Raw genomic sequence first — 16,224 nt, 5'->3', positions numbered from 1 at the left:
GAATCCTCTTCAATCCAAGGAATCATCGAAGCGAATCAATCCTTTTCTCCTGATTCTGGAATCTCGACTTAAATGGAGAGATTGAGTTTCATCGTACCCGTGACTAAGGTCTTTTGTTCTCTTGCCAGTGAGGTATATATCTAGCAGAGATCGATGTATATTTCATGCTTCAGTTCATTTCATTGTTCTTTTGCCATCTTCCCAGCCCTTCACTTCATCTTTTTCATGCCCTCGTCTCGACTCGTCTCATGGCTCAATAGGTAGATCAAACCTATTGAAAATCATAGTTTGACTTTAACACATACTTAATCACGCTCCTTACATACCTCGAAGATATGAAGCCGAACACATTCCTCGTGTGGGGTCTGTCCTCCCTTATTCTCGGTGAAGCTATCAGTCTGAACAGACTCCCAGGATTCAATGTGAGTCGGAGTCCGATCGTACTGTGTCTGTATCTGTTACTCCAGCTCACATCATACTGCTTTTATCGCAGAAACGATCCCCACAAGACGATATCGATGCCTCAGCAACACTTCCACCAGGTGTGGAACTCCGCGTAGGCATCCCTTTATCTCTCTTTGCCGAATCGGGCGATCTCGAAGCGAGAAACACCCCCGAAGCAGAGGGAACGACCAGCAACGCCGCTGCTCCCACCACCTCCTCTGCCGCCTCAGGGCCAATAACCAAGACCCGAACTCACGTCGCGACCGTCACTGCCTCTGCCTCTGCTCCCACCTCATCTACCGAGACGGGTGTACCTATCCCCACGTCGACTTCGTCGGCTCCAGTTCAACAGAGTCATACTCTCTGGCCAGAGCAGTCCTCCTCCGTAGAAGATTGTAAGGGTGCTTGTCCCACTGGATCGGAGGATGATGAAGGTCCAGGAGAGACGAGCGAGGCATCCAAGCCGACTAGTCCATCTGCGCCTCCAGCTGAAACTACCAGCCAGGCGGCTGCTCCTACCTCCCCTACCCCTGCTCCTCCTGAGGAAGAGGAAGATTGCGAAGAAGAGAAAGACGAAGAAGAAGACTGCGAGGAAGGCAAGGACGAACAACCTGCTCCGACGACCGCTAATGCCGCGACACCCACTACCTCCCAGCCTGCCGAGGGGTCGAGTGGCGGTGATAGTGGATCTAGCCAGGGTGCAGGTGGAGAGGAGGAGGAATGTGAAGATGAGGAAGAAGAGGAAGATTGCGAAGAGGAGGCACCACCCGCTCCTTCTTCTTCGAAGCCCGCAGAAACCACCGACCAAGCCGCCGCTCCTACTTCAACTTCTTCCTCTGAGGCTCCCAAACCTACTACCACCTCTGAGGCTCCTAAACCCACAACCACATCTTCTTCGGCCACACCCACCAAACCCGCTACGACCGAAGAAGCCGCCGCTCCTACCACATCCGAGAAACCTTCTTCCTCTTCCTCATCTCCGGGTCCAGTCACTGCCTCCGCCTCGAAGACGTGCGATTGCGAGAAAGACGAGACGGAGACGACCAAGCCTACCGCGGAGACACCCAAGGAAGGTGAACTCCCACCATCCACTTTCGAGGGGAGCGATAATCTCGCTGCGTTCGTTTTGCACACCAGCCAAGCTGAAGCGTCTTCTACTGTGAGCAACCCCTTTACTTCTGACGAGTGTGGTGCGAATGCGGTGCTGACGATATGTACATACAGGTCTCTTCAGGTTGGACGTGGCTCTAGACAAATTTATTCGGTGGTGGACACTTTGACAGAGCCTTTTGTAGCTGAAAGTGGCTGGACCATAGTTTGTATATCTCAGCTCCAAGGTGATCTACGTGTGAATGATCGGACGAGGTTTGTGTTCATACAGCAGTCGTGCATATACCCTACATACCGTACTTAATTTCGCTTTTCCACTTGGACTACGGACAGTTGTTAATTCATAATCGATGCATGATTTGCTAGCATATATAAATGGAGATATACGTGCCTTATTGTATATTATGGCTCTCATCGAATTGTTCTTCCTTCCTTCATTCGCTGAGCTTTGTCTATTGTTTTGACCATTTGGCAAAACGGATATTCAAATGCATGAAGTTGATACCCTATACTGCTCATGATCACACTCAACCCAATACAAAAAGCCAGAAACAAAACCCAAAGATTGCAAACCCCGACCCCTAATCTACATCACTAGCCCTCGGAGCTCTTATACCATTATCCAACCCCTGGACCGGTATCTCACCAACCACCTCTTCGTTCTCCTTCCCGTCCCCCAAAGCAGGAGGCGGACTACTACTTCCATCCCTACTATTACTATTCGAGTGATTAAGGGACGCTTGGTTCCTGAACAGGTTCTTGTACTGCGCCAACTGGTCATCTAACGGTAGGTTCTTATCTACGTTGATTGCTAGACTGGAGGGTCGGGGTCCACCAATGGATTTACGAGAGGCGTTGGGCAAGGGTTTCAGGGAGGGAGGCATTGATTCGGGTCGGGAGGGTGATCGGATGGGCGAGGTCACTCCGCCTCGGATGGGAGCTGCACATGCAGTCAGTATGAGAGTGCAATGTAGCTATGTACAACAGGTGTCGACCAAACGAGACCACTCACAAGGATTATCATTGTTCTTTCTCTGCTCAATCATCCTCCTCACATAGGTCTGGAATGTAGGCGTCAAGTGAGCAGCAATAGCGGCGTTGACCTCATCCTCGGCATCAGGTCGGGATTTAATGAAAGCGTATAATCCGTCCAAGCTCTATCCATGCAATAGTCAAATTAGCACTTTGTTCATCTCATCTCATCTCTTTCCATTGACTACTTCGTGCAGAGGGTTCAAGCTCACTCACCTTAGCTTGGTTCTCGCTCCGCAAGTTCTTGACCAACCTCTCAGCTTCTGTCTCCTCCCGTTCCACCGCAAGTGCATTCTCCAACGTCGGCGTAGTGGAAGATGAAGGGCGTTCCGAGCGTAAGGAAGTGGCTGTATGCTGACTGGCAGCTGAGGTCGGTCGATCATGTTCAGAGACAGACGTCAGAGGTGTTTTAGCTGGCTTGGCAGTCTCTCTTCCAGCTAAACAATCATACTGAAAGTCAGCTTCCTCCTATGTTCCCGGGGACCAGGGCAGCTCACCTAATCTAAAGACATAAGTGTATACGATAGTGGAAGCAGCGTCATCACCGAACTGATTCAGCAGTATATCATATACTTCCAATCCGGCTTCCTGGGTGTATACTACATCATATATTGTCGTTAGCGCACCTAGCTTACCGCAGGAATTCGTAAGAAAGTAGGAAAAGTAGCAAGACTCACCAAGCATCTTCTGTATAATAGTCTTAACAGTCCTCAACGGCATATCACCCAATGCGATCCCCTCAGCCGCTCTCCGTCTATACTCGGACGGTCCAACACCTTGTAAGAATTCCTCCAAGACAGCAAGGAGTGGACCAGGCTTCAACCTGTTCGACCTAAAATCGTCATCCAGGATCTTACATCGTTTCCAAAGGCACTTGATAACCAGATCGGGGTGGTTGGCCCGCTCATTATCGGGTTTGATCCGTTCGACCGAGAAATTTTGTGTCAGGTCCAAGAGGAGTTTGAACATTACTTTAAATACCAGTAGCCTATCGGGGGTGGAGAGACATTGGACTAAAACTAGGTTGAAGAATCTTGACATGTCTTGTATACTTCCTCCTAATTTATCTGCCTGGACCAAGCGTAAGGAAAGACAATTCAATACGCTATAAAGCTGAGTGTACGATAATCGCTTCATTAAATCCTGGTTGGATGATAATCCCGAGAAACTCTGTATGAGATGCTTGACCACTCTGAAATACTTCGGTTCGTGTAAGTTCTCTGGAGGGGTGAAGGCGAATTCCATCTCGTCCATTAACGTATCAGAGAGAGTCTCGACATTATCGATGAATAGTTCTGGTGTCGAAGTGAGCATATGCTGTATGACCTTGAGGGCATCCACGCATCTATCGAGATCATCGTGCCGTATCTCGTTGATAGCTTTGATCACATCCGGCCCACTGGACCGAGGTGGTGGGGGTCTAGCGAGAGGTTGCAATGCTGCAGATCGACCATTCGGTGCACCAAACACATCGCCAGCAGGTCTTGCAAGTCGTGAAGTAGCTGCTGAAGGTATCTGTGCGGGTGCAGGTATACCAGCAGGTCTAGGTAATCCAGATGGAGCAGGGATAGCCCGGTTATGAGAGGGAGAATCGGTTCCAGATCTAGGTAATCTCGAAGCGGGTGAAGGTGCTCCTCTGGGTGAATCACTGGCGGTTTCTCGGGGCAAGTGGTTCACACGTGGACTAGCAAGACCGGTTGGTCGTTTCAGTCTGGGTGAACTTTCCGGTATCGAGTCGTGTGAAACCTTTGCTACTAAGGGGTTCGGTATACCAGATCTACTAGCAGCCATGGTTGATCTTCGATTGGCGAGCATATCCTTCGACGAGTTCGGCATCGCTTCGATGACTGCTGCCAAGCTCTTTGATTCACCTTGTAACTGAAGCAGACTATTCATTCGCGACTTTATCAGCTACCGGTCCATCCACTTAGGGGAAACTGGCACTCACGCCATAACACTCAAAGCAGCATTCCTCGTCCCACTATCACTAATACACTTCGCAATAGTTTCATAGAACCCTCTATCCTCTCTTGTCCTTAAGATCGACCCACGTTTCTTATAGGCCTTTTCAATGAGAGCAAGCGACTCGTTCTTACAGGTCTTTCCTGCCGATTTATCTTCGAGGCCATATTGCACCAACAACGCTACGACCTGAGAACCAGCAATGACTTTATCCAGCGACTCAAATATCGGTGCGAGTTTGGGTCCGAACTTGGCATCTCCGAGCTATCAACAGAACATCATGTCAGCTCAAAATCTGCAAAACAAGCAGCGAAACATGGCTTACTTTGAACACCAAAGCAGGAACGAACAACTTCGCCTCTCCATCTGAAAACCTCTCATTATACCTAGGCATCAACTCCACTATATTACTCATCAATTCCAAACATCTATTCGCCAGCTGTGTGTTATTCCCCAACAGCTTCAACGCAGCATATTTCAACGCCAGATCGACATTTGCTAATTGTATGCCTTGTACCTCATCGTCCTCTAACCCAAAGGACGACGCAGCGTTGACATCGTAGAAATCTGACATCGTCGATAAACCTGCCATATAATCTTCCTCCACCCTATGGTCTTTACTGAACAGTAATGAGAATAGCTCAGGTGATATCTGAGGTTCTATCTGATGTTGGAGGTATTCGCTGAGATCGGATGATGCCTTGGGCGAAGGGTCCAGTACCCATCTAGTGGCATCTCTCTTGAGACGGGTGGTACGTGGTGCAGGGTCGTGATGGATGAAAGGGATTACTTTGGAGAAAGCAGCAGCAGAGGATGATGCTATCGATGGCGCATGAGAAGCTGAGGATGCAGGTCGAGGTAGAGCCATGCGCGATTTAGGTAAGCCGGAAGGTCGGTCGTCCCCCTGTGAGAGGGATGACATAGGTCTAGAAGAGGGAACGGAAGATAAAGCTTTCATAGCCATTGATCGAGCGGGAACAGCTGATGGTTTCGGTAAAGATGGTACAGCTGAAGGAGCGGGAGATCCGGGAGCGGACCGTAGAGCAGCTGATGACTTGGCCACTCGTGAGGCGACTGGAGTAGCAGCGCCCCTTGAAGGCGCTGCGGTGGTAGCTTTTGGGGCGGGAGCTGAAGATGACGTAGGGACACTCGATCGAGCATTGCTGATCAGAGGAACGATGGTAGCTTTGGAAGCAGGCTTTAGTTTTGACGTTTGATCCATGACAAAGTCGAACCCTGCGCTGGCTACGACAAACGGTAATACCGCTGTAGCCCCTTTCCTGACATCTCCATTCCGGTCTTCCAGACAAGTGATGATTGGTCCGGCGAGAGGTGACAAGTCGGCATTAGGGGAGGGTGGCTCCTCCTTGATTCGAGCAGCGAGCCAACCAAGTACTGTAGCTCTAAGCACTGGATTGGTAGATTCTAGACTTGAGCCTAGTCCTGAGAACATATGATCGAGTCCGCCGGTAGCGTCAGCCATGGCGCTCAAAGTAGCTAAAGCGGCCGATCGAGTAGGCGCCTTCTGATCCGCACAGACACTGGCAACAGGTGCCACCAGCAATTTGTGGTACTTGTCGAACGGTTGACCCATACCGGTGGCGATTTTGGAGATGATACTGAGAGCAAGCATCTTAACTGATAAGTTGGTATCCGCCATTGCTTTCTTGAGGACGCCTCCGATTTCACCTGGAATACAAGATGTATCAGCCTGGCTCAAACGTTATACCAATAACCAACTCACCCATGTTAGGTTTCAACCTGTTATTACTCTTGACCTCCAACACAGCATTGAGCGCCTCGAATGCCTCTTTTCTAGTCTTCCACGCATCACTCTTCGCATCCTGTATGACCGATGTCGATGCTACCAATTTATCCAAATCCTGTCGGGGTATCAGATCGTCCAGTGGATCCGCACCACCTTTACCTGCCTTTCCTGCTCCACCCGCTTCAGATTGGGTAGATTCTTGTAGATCTGCTTGCGTCTTGGTAGGTTCCGGAGGTGTGGACGAGGACACTTTCTCGAATTCCGAGTTGATTGTGTTTAGTAATTGGGGATTGAGATCTTCCAAGAAGCCAGATATATCTAAGGAAAATGAGATCAGTTGGATGCCATGAACAAGGAGAATCGCGCGACTGACCTGCACCGACTGCTATCCTCACAGTCACCAATACCTCTGTAGCACTCTTCCTGACCAAAGCGTTGGGAGATCCAAGAGCATTCTTCACAAATCCAATCAAATCCCTCAACGGTATTCCGGCAATTCCAAAATCGATCAACTGCTGTTTAATCCAGGTCAACGCATCCGCTTGAGCTTTTGGTGCTTTCTGCTTCGTCATCGGTTCATACCCTAAACTCGATAACATGATCAGCTCACTAACAAGGCACTTGGGTTTGCCTGAATCTAGCTCACCTTGAGCAAGCACGAAAGCCAAAGAAGTCTTTTCAGCAAAAGTAGTCAAAGTATCTCCAGCAGGTTTCTTCAATTTCATATCACCCAATTTATCCGTCAGATGTCCTATTACCAGCGCGGCAGCGGGTTTTCCAAATGATGGCGATTTCTCAGCCATGATCCCCATTACTTGGTACAATTTTCCTGAGACCTGTTTTTGATTGTGCATCCGACCCGACGCGGTCAGCTTAATCTGACAATCAAGATAGAGGAAGTGACAGCTGACTCACCTGGAAGTTCTTCTCACCCCATCCCGGAGTCTTACCCAAGAACCGCATCATGACTTCGCAGTCCACCTTCCCAGCTCCATCTTCCTCACCAACCCACTTGACCATCTCTTCAGCAGCTTCCAACCGCACCTTCCAAGCGCCATCAGCCAGTTTGACGTGGTAATCTGCCGGAATCACATCTGACGCTATCGCAGCTGCTTCTTCAGGTGAATAACGGTATTTGACAGGTTCCGAAGGTGATGTTGCCAGTGTTTTCGACGGACCAGCTTTGGACGATGAGGCTGCCGCGGGTGGTTTGGCTGCAGGTTTGGCTGCAGGTTTTGAAGGGCCGGCTGCTGCTGACGGAGGGGGTCTTTTGATAGTGGAGGTTGAGGGTGGTTTAGGTGATGCAGGAGGTGCAGAGGCTGAGGGTGCTGGTTTTGCGGCCTGCGATAGAAGTCAGCTTCACATTATTAGTAAACAAAATAAAGCTCACTCCAGGTCTAGCAAATCGAGCTGGCGGCGCCTTCGCTGGGGGAGCCGAGAAGTCATCCAGTAGTTCATCTGTATTGAACTTTCCAGATGCCTTGATGGGCGGGGAACCAGAAGCAGCAGGTTTGGGTGGTGCCTGCAACGAGTTTTAGTACCACCCTACAAGACGCGATATAGATGATCAAGGAATACTCGCCTTTTTCACCGTTCCAGGGGGTTTAGGTGCACCTCCAACTTTCACCGCCGGCATGGCAGCCCCACCAGCTTTGTATTTGATTTCCGCCCTCCCGAACGCATCTTTCACTTTAGCCATCTGCAGTTCCCCGACACCTTCAATGAAAGGGTTGAACACTCTTTCTCCCAATATCTTCATCATTGTTCCCAGACATTCTGCAGCGTTGGTCCGTACAGGTTCGGCACTATCTCCTAATAAAACTACTAACGTTTCGGCAATAGGTTTGATCTGATCTTTACCTGGTGCTTCAGTAGTAGTCTGCAGTGAACGGAGTAAGAACTTGAGTGTTCCTTCTTTGACTTGGGGGTTCTTGGATTTGAGGTTATTAAGCACATCTTCTACTATATCTGAGAACGTTGTCTGAGAAAATCAGGGGGTATGTCTATAATCAGCATATCATTTGAATATCACTACAGCGGGGATGACAATACTCACCGTTGAGAAGATGGCATCTAAAGCTCTACCCAACGCATCCGTCACATTCACTTTCCTCTCTTTCAACCTATCCATCATACCAGGCATGATGACTCCTCTATGTCTCCCAAAAGGTCTTCCCATACCCTTAGCGATCCCTTCAATAACTTTCGAAGCTTCTATTACCACATTGATATTGGCATCTGATTTACATTTCGTTCCCAGCGTCTGCGCCAAAGGACCATAAGAATCCACGTTGGAGTCTGATATACTAGCATTCTGAGGTTGAACCAAAACTTTCGTACATTCTTCCAAAGATTCTAAACGATCTTTCCACTTTGATGAGGCTAGTCTATCCATCAGATCAGAAGGGAACAGGGCCAACACATCCACAGGATCTAACAGCGATTTCGGATCTATCGGAGCTGCAACCTCCTCTTCACCTCCTTCTATTTCCTCGTCGGCTCCTCCAGACGCTTCGGCGGCTTCTCTATCTCGCTGAACCTTCCTGGTGTATCTAGTAGCCTTGCCTGTGCCTGCTCCTTTCCCTTCCGCATCCATGGAATCGAACGATTTCTGCAGTTCGCTCATTTGTACGGGTTTGAGATCTGCTAAAGCTGGAAGTAGAGCCGGTCCAAGGTATGTATATAATACTAGTGTAAGAGTCGTTCCTTCTGCTCGTACGTTTTTATCTGAATGTCCGAATATTTTGGATAAGGATTTGAGAAGGGGTTTGATGTTGCCTAGTGCTGGTACGCCGAATGTCCTGAAGAGATTGACAATGTTAGCTGAGAAAGGTCAGCAGATGAACATTACCCAACTTACTCTATTATCTCCTTTATACATGTCACTGAGCCAGCTACAGCTTTCGGTAATTTGGCATTGAGACCTGCCATGACGTCTTCCTACAGACATCACGATATCATAAGCTAAAAGCTGAAGTTCGTCTTCAGTGGTGTAGCTAGACGTACAATGACTCCTTCCCCACCATTTTCAACTTCCACAAACATCGCACACAGATCTATACCCTTCTTCTTCGTACCTGCTCGAGCGGATCCTAATGCCTTGTCCACTATAGCGGGGACGACCTCTGGCCGTATCCTATACCACAAAAGGGAACATAAGTTGACTACGTCGTAAGAAACTAAACCTTCAGCTTACTTCGCGCTCGTCTCTCCACTATACTGTACGATAGCCAAAACGGCCTCTATACCTTTCTCCTGCGCTACTACATTTGAATCTAGACACCATTTTTTCCTGTCCCAAATCAAATATATAGAGTAGTCAGCTATGTTTTCAACACCATGCTAGACGACGTCTTCGCATGAAGTTATGAGAAAGCAAGCTGACTCACAATAATCCCCCGTCCGACAAGAAAGGTCTAAAGAAAGGATCGGTATCTGAAGCCGTCTTGGCTGATTTGGCTATAACGTCGGTGTAGGCTGATAATCTTGCTTTCCAGTTCTGATACGTGCGTGCAAAGAGTATCAGTCGTCAGCTATCCGACTGATGTATAGACGAGGTAAATTTCTTGAGCTACGCTGGTACACACCTTGTGCTGACTTCGCTCTACCAGAGGGATTTGAGAGAAATCTTCTTCCTGAGGTGGTTCTCCGTCCATTGTTGATCTATCTCTGACAATTCCTTCTTCCTTCCTTATTGATGATACCCTCCCTCAATGTGGCTCTGCTATGTGATGAGCCTGGGTATATGGATGATGAGTATATGGGTGTGGTCTACCGATCAACTACAATATGATGATTCATGGTGTAGCACTAATTGTTGTTGACACTCTGTGGACATGCAAATGCGTTGATTCAACGCGTCCTAGCTTTACTATTGACGAGCATCTGTTTATATTTATTTGGTCCCCCTCTTTTAGAACAACCGGATACTAGGAAGCCAAATGACTGTCGGGTGGCGAATTAAAGGAATGGAATTCAAAGGAATCTCCGTAACAACTGGTGCTAGTAGTTGCAAGCTTGGCCCATGTTCGTAAATACAACCCTGTTACCACACCTTCCTCCTCTCCTGCTTCTGCCTTTGCATCTTACAACTGTATATCACATATCTACGACCATTGTCGACTACACTCGAATGCATCAATGATACAGCACAAACACAAATAACCGCAATGACATCAACAACATCCACCACCACGCCATCCTCCTCCAAGGGCGTATACGTCCCACCACACTTGCGAAACAGATCCAACCCATCTCCATCTTCCGCTTCTTCCTCTTCACGAAACTCCAGCAACCCACCAGCCACTCCTCCTTCTTCCAGTCGACCATACTCCGCACCCAATAGATCAAATTACAACTCGAGATCACCATGGTCACATTCCTCTTCTTTACCTTCAAGTCATTCCGGGAGAAATCATTTTACCGGTATCACCTCCCCCAGCTCGAAAGGATTCAATAACAGCAGCTATGGAAATGCATTGACCTCTGGACATTCTCATACATCTTCGCCATCTTCATCTAATCCCTCCAATGGATATTCCTCTGGTCCATCGCTGTATGTCTATGGGGATAGTTTTGTGGGACCGTTCAAGTTGCTAAGAGAGGATAGTGTGAGGGTACAGACGTTCAAGGGGTCTTCCGCAAAGGTTAGCTTTCCTTCTTATTCAAAGTGTAAAATCTGAGCTGACGATATGGTCTATTCGTAGGGTCTGAACAACCCCAACTCTATCAAGCAAGTCTCAAAAGACTTATTACCTATCATTAATGGATTGTTGGCTCCTCCTCCTTATGCGTATATGCCTTCGGGGGGTAGATGGGTGATGTTGATTTTCGGTAATGTGAGCTATTTCATCTTCCATGTCTCGAAATTCCATAGCTGACGATTTATCACAGGTCGATCTGCAAATAAATTATCTATGGCAATTGGCCAACAAACCTATATCGCACCTATCCTTCCCTCCAACGTCCAATTCACAGCAGTCAAGCTCCTCAACAAAAGAAAACATAGAGAATCATCAAGAGGACGAAGAAGACTCGTCAAACGGTCAGCCGCGCTTCAGAAGACCCTCCAACGTACTCGCAACAGCTACCGAGACCTCCGCAAAGGGCCCAGCATTAGGCCCAGAACTCTTCGTAGAAAGCGTTGTCAAAGCATATACAAGTTGGTTAGAGCGGGAGATCGTCAACGGACCAATAGGCAAACGAATTAGAGAACGTCAATCTCAGCCCCAGACCGATGGCGGATCAGGCGTGACGCGCAGAACACCACCAGCTTCAAAGGTCTTGATAGCTGCTGCTTTGCCCCCTTTGGTCGAGGATGAACTTTTACCTCGAATACCTGAGAAGTACGTAGAGAGATTGGAAGAAGATCATTCCAAAGCTCAGAAAGCAATGGAACGGATGAATAATATCCCTGACGAGAGGGGGTCAAGGACCCCTTGGGCAAACAAACAACATCGAAGGAAATTATCTCTCTCACCTACACCTAGAAGTAGTACTTTACCTGAAGAAGATCTGGACGTCGGTGTATCGACATTATCCCTTTCAGATAATACTTCAACAATGTTAAGTCCAAGTTCGCCTCGATCAACCTCTTCGAACTCATCTCACGCATCCACGTTGTTCGACTCGCAACGTACAGCCAATTCCACAGATACCATGACCTCATCCATCCATTCTCTACCTAAAAATACCGAGTCCTCACCCAACGTCAAAACACCAGTCTTAGAACTTCTCGCACACGATCCACCACTATGTACCCTCCCAGTCCGAGTGGGGATGACCAACCGTTTCAACGCACTCATCAAGCAATATTGTGAGACTCACCCAGATATACTGGGTTTCGTAGATATCACACCATCCATGAGAGAGGGATCGGAGCAGCCCTCCATCCACGGAGAGGTAGATAGGAACGTGTGGGCGTGTCCTGTCGATCCGACCAATGTTCATCCCCTTTGGGAACCTACTCTACCACTTTGGAAAGATGAACTGGCGAGACAGGGAATACCGGTGGAATCTTGGAGGATTAGTGAGGATGCGCAGGAGACGTTCAGGGCTTATGAGGTTGATAAGCGACGGAGAACCGAGAAGAGGGGGGATCAGAGGGATGTGGATGGGGGTGTAGGGAGGATCAAGTTGAGGGATGAGTAGGGGGGATCGATCTGCAAGAAGACGTATCGGATGTCCAAGGAAGGGGAAGATTTAGGACATTTCGATCGAGAACAAACAAGATTTCTTCGCTTGCGTGCTTGTACACCGGAGAGACCTGTTTATCATAAAGCTTCGTTCCTTGTTTTATTTATGGCTTATAGTTGTATAACGACGATCAACACTCTTATCATATTTATATACGAACTGAGAGATTAGCTGTGTTGTACATTTTTGGCATATGCGTAGCTGTATCATGATAATTGCGTGGATGTATGCAAGTGACATGTTGGGGAATAGTCGCTTAGTACAGAACTATAATGCTTTACTTTGGCTTGCAATTTGTCAAATGTGGCATGGGCCGACCCCACATATCATCGTCATGGTAATAGTGGTGATGCATTACTCGAATACCATCGCAGAAATGACTATCCCACTATCTCTATGCTTGACTCCAGCTCATAATCTCCGTGCAACATATCATTTATCCCCGATTTCTCATCGATATTACTTGTTGCACCTTGGTTCGGACCTGGGAAAGGGGTACCCGAGTCAGCATTTATTCACAATCTATAAATGACAGCCAAGTGCTCCAAGACACGACTCTGAGCCCCGCCAATCATAATTCATGGCATAAATCATGAACCATGAACCATAAAACATGAGAGGTCGAGAACCCATCACCTGACGGCTCCAACCAATATAAAGAGACTCACCATCTCCTTAAACCTCCTCCTATGTCTCTCAGAAATCAACCTCCGTCTCCTGACAGAGGGCTTCTCATAATACTCCTGCAACCTCGCCTCCTTCTTCATATTCCCCTGCCTCAACAACCCCTGTAACCTCCTATAAGACGTCGCGAACTCCCCTCCCCTAGGAAGTACGATCGACCGTCCAGTGGAAGCATGCGCGGGGTAACCTTCCAATGCGGATTTACTTAGTTGACGCCACCATGCTTCGCCGTCTCCGTCTGTTCCCTTCCCCGAAGGGGTAGTTAGGGGATCGAAACGGAGTTTGGAGAAGCCATTTAGAGTTGAGGGGTCTTTCCGGGGTGGGGTGAATAGTTCGCCTGATTTGGGTGGTGGGGGTGCGGCTGGCTCGGAAGGGGTGGAAGAAGAGGGGGTGGGGAGGGTAGAGTTGTATCGGAGTTGATAGAGGGCTGGGAGAGTGAGACGAGAGGAGGAAGCGGTGGCTGCTCGGAGAGTGGTGGTTGAGCGGAAGAGGAATGACATTTTGACGATTTGGGCTGGATGGAGCGGGTGAGGTTGTATGAGTCGTTCAGGATCCGCTGTTGGGATGTCTTTCTGTGAGAGATACTCGTGAGAGTGAAATGGTATAGGTCGAGGTGATCACTCGATATCTTGTTGAGTATCTCGATACCTGACAGAGGTTATCCAGACATCTCAACTCGACTTTCTTTCACTTTTGAAGCGTTAACAATAACCCGTGGATCAATCTGGATTTGGGATAAATTCGGATAAATCCATCTTCAAAATATTGAGCACAACCAATGTCTACCTCGGTGGAGGGCATCCACACCCACATCCACATCTATCACTAACCGTGTCTGCTTTGTTTTTATCCTACTCTTCCTCTTCGTACTATGCATAGACGGATATAACCACAATGCTGCTCAGCTCATTACGACTACTTCTCCTCGCTCCAATCTACGCTGCAGCAGTCAGCCAGCATGACCACGAAGATGCCTTCTCAGAATCATTGACTCTGCATCCATTACCGGATGGAAGGACGTCTGTGCTTTTCCAGTTCGAAACTACCTTCTCTTCACCCAGGCTATCGTCCTCGATACGTACGTATCTATCAGCTATCATCTGCAGTCACGCTCGCTCCCAAAGCTGAGAATTACAAGCTGACACCGCATGGAACAGCCCAATCGCATCACTCCCTTACTCCCCCCTCCCTTCTTCTTCCCCTCGAGACAAACAACGTATCAGAACTGACCATCTCCTTCACCTCGGGATGGGACTCCACCCGCTTCTCCTCTGCTGGTCTGATGAACTACGACTCGTCAGGTGGAGGAGGTGAGATACGCGGGTGGTTGAGGGATAGTCACGATGTACAGGACAGATGGAATGCTGTGACTAACGCCTTAGGAGGGTTATTCTGCGCTGGGTTGGGAGGAAAGGATAAGGATCAGGGGGACGTCGTAAGGGATTTTGGGGGTATATATCCTCAGAAAAGACGTGTCGAGAGTGAGCTGCCGTCCTTTCTTCGTCTTGCCTCTCCATCAAATATAATGTCCCCGTCATTGCGATTATGTCGAGACTTGCTATCGTTCAGTGAAATATGGACTCTGTAGTGTTCGATTACTGACATTTTTAGGTTATGCAGACACCACCCACTTCCTCCTGTCTCATCCCGAGTCCCATCTCTGCACCGAAAACCTAACACCCTTCCTATCCCTGCTCCCGTCCAAAGGCCTCTCAGGCATCTCTTCCCTCCTCGCCCAACCAGGTATCATCTTCAGCTGGGAATCCCAATCAGAGGGAATCGAGATCCTCATGCCGTCGACCACCCATCAAGGTCGATGGAGAGGCTGGTGGGAAGGTGTATTACCCTTAGTGCCGGAGAACAATAAACGGGGTAATGATAAAACCAGAAATTTCTCGATAGAACAGATACTCAGAAAGAAATTACCCAAACCTTTCCCTGAAGCTCAGTCCTCGGTCTTGAGGCTGATCAAAGATCTGGCAGACGATAACCTCAGAGCACAGCCGAACGGCGAAGAAAAGAAGGAATGGATCGATGGCAAATCGCGGACTGTGGTAGAGTGGGATCTGTCGAATGCGGAATTGACAGGGAATGATATCCAGTTTTGGTGGGATGGGGAAAATGTATATCATTATCGTGAGTTCAGCTCGCATATGATCGATGAAAGTGAAATTGAAGGGTATGCAGCTGACGTTTCCGACGTGCATGGTTGTAGCTCGAAATATCCCACCTCCGCCTATCACTATCTCCAGGACTGTTGTGGACAAATTAGCTTCGGACGGGACTTTTCAAATTACCATAAGCAATAGCGATGACTTTGAGAGACGAGCGATATATTCGGAGATTTGGCCTTGGTGGGTTAAAGGGTGGATGAGTGAGATTGAGCTGTTGGTTGGAGATAGGAAAAGGCGTGAGTTACTTCATGCATTTATCCTGACCATGTAATGGGACGCTTGCCGACCATGACGAGGGGAATGTTCGACAGACATATTCTTCGTCCGAAAATTGTTCGGTACAACGTGCAATTGCTGATTCTTAGCCATCGATTTCCAGCCGACCTGCTAGAAAACCTATCATACAACCCCTCCACCCCACCCAGAATATCAACCACAACTCTACATTTCACACTTCTCATCCCCGCAAACTCGAAAGCAACACTGAAAATACCATTCTCAAAACTCACTCTGAAATATACGGAACATCGACCAGACGCAGAAAGGGGTATAGAGCTTTCATCGGGTATATTGACTTTACTTGATACCTTACCTGAAACAGCCTCAGAGAACGAGAACAGCAAAGACAGTAGAAATACAGGACGGAAGAGGATATACACCAATAGATTATTATTGGATATTCCCACGCCTGATTTCTCGATGCCTTATAATGTGATTATCATGAGTAGTACGGTTATGGCTGTTTTCTTTGGGTTGATGCAGGGTGCGTTGACTAGGAAGTGGGGGTGGGTGGAGGTGTCAAATGGGAAGGGAGAAATTGTCCAGGAGAAGAAGGATCAGTAGATCCATTTTATA

General features: G+C 48.2%; 5 protein-coding genes across 5 annotated transcripts; 3 read left to right on the top strand and 2 right to left on the bottom strand.

Moving 5' to 3' along the window:
* Positions 1-335: 335 nt before the first annotated feature.
* I302_107390 (uncharacterized protein) lies at positions 336-1,695 on the top strand (the record flags this gene model as incomplete). The annotated part of the gene is made up of 3 exons (XM_019193479.1): positions 336-422; positions 494-1,603; positions 1,669-1,695. 3 exons carry the CDS (start codon positions 336-338, stop codon positions 1,693-1,695), a joined length of 1,224 nt encoding a protein of 407 aa, XP_019044956.1.
* A 440-nt stretch (positions 1,696-2,135) lies between these two features.
* Positions 2,136-9,972, bottom strand: I302_107389 (uncharacterized protein; the record flags this gene model as incomplete). The annotated part of the gene is made up of 19 exons (XM_065870453.1): positions 2,136-2,494; positions 2,567-2,711; positions 2,803-3,023; positions 3,084-3,185; positions 3,264-4,474; positions 4,535-4,812; positions 4,874-6,237; positions 6,293-6,634; positions 6,690-6,899; positions 6,963-7,152; positions 7,232-7,657; positions 7,707-7,838; positions 7,899-8,297; positions 8,373-9,117; positions 9,177-9,256; positions 9,323-9,452; positions 9,513-9,608; positions 9,706-9,815; positions 9,904-9,972. The coding sequence occupies 19 exons, from the start codon at positions 9,970-9,972 to the stop codon at positions 2,136-2,138; spliced, it is 6,609 nt and encodes a 2,202-aa protein (XP_065726525.1).
* Positions 9,973-10,485: 513 nt separating this feature from the next.
* On the top strand, positions 10,486-12,466 carry I302_107388 (uncharacterized protein; the record flags this gene model as incomplete). Its single annotated transcript, XM_019193481.1, has 3 exons — positions 10,486-10,962; positions 11,023-11,154; positions 11,210-12,466. The coding sequence occupies 3 exons, from the start codon at positions 10,486-10,488 to the stop codon at positions 12,464-12,466; spliced, it is 1,866 nt and encodes a 621-aa protein (XP_019044958.1).
* A 481-nt stretch (positions 12,467-12,947) lies between these two features.
* On the bottom strand, positions 12,948-13,695 carry I302_107387 (ribosomal protein S21; the record flags this gene model as incomplete). The annotated part of the gene is made up of 2 exons (XM_019193482.2): positions 12,948-12,995; positions 13,180-13,695. 2 exons carry the CDS (start codon positions 13,693-13,695, stop codon positions 12,948-12,950), a joined length of 564 nt encoding a protein of 187 aa, XP_019044959.2.
* Positions 13,696-14,089: 394 nt separating this feature from the next.
* Positions 14,090-16,212, top strand: I302_107386 (uncharacterized protein; the record flags this gene model as incomplete). Its single annotated transcript, XM_065870452.1, has 5 exons — positions 14,090-14,273; positions 14,353-14,676; positions 14,816-15,331; positions 15,411-15,605; positions 15,749-16,212. The coding sequence occupies 5 exons, from the start codon at positions 14,090-14,092 to the stop codon at positions 16,210-16,212; spliced, it is 1,683 nt and encodes a 560-aa protein (XP_065726524.1).
* Positions 16,213-16,224: the final 12 nt, after the last annotated feature.

This window comes from Kwoniella bestiolae, chromosome 6, assembly GCF_000512585.2.
Source record: "Kwoniella bestiolae CBS 10118 chromosome 6, complete sequence".
Lineage (NCBI taxonomy): Eukaryota > Fungi > Basidiomycota > Tremellomycetes > Tremellales > Cryptococcaceae > Kwoniella > Kwoniella bestiolae.
This window is presented reverse-complemented; position numbering and strand designations above follow the sequence as displayed.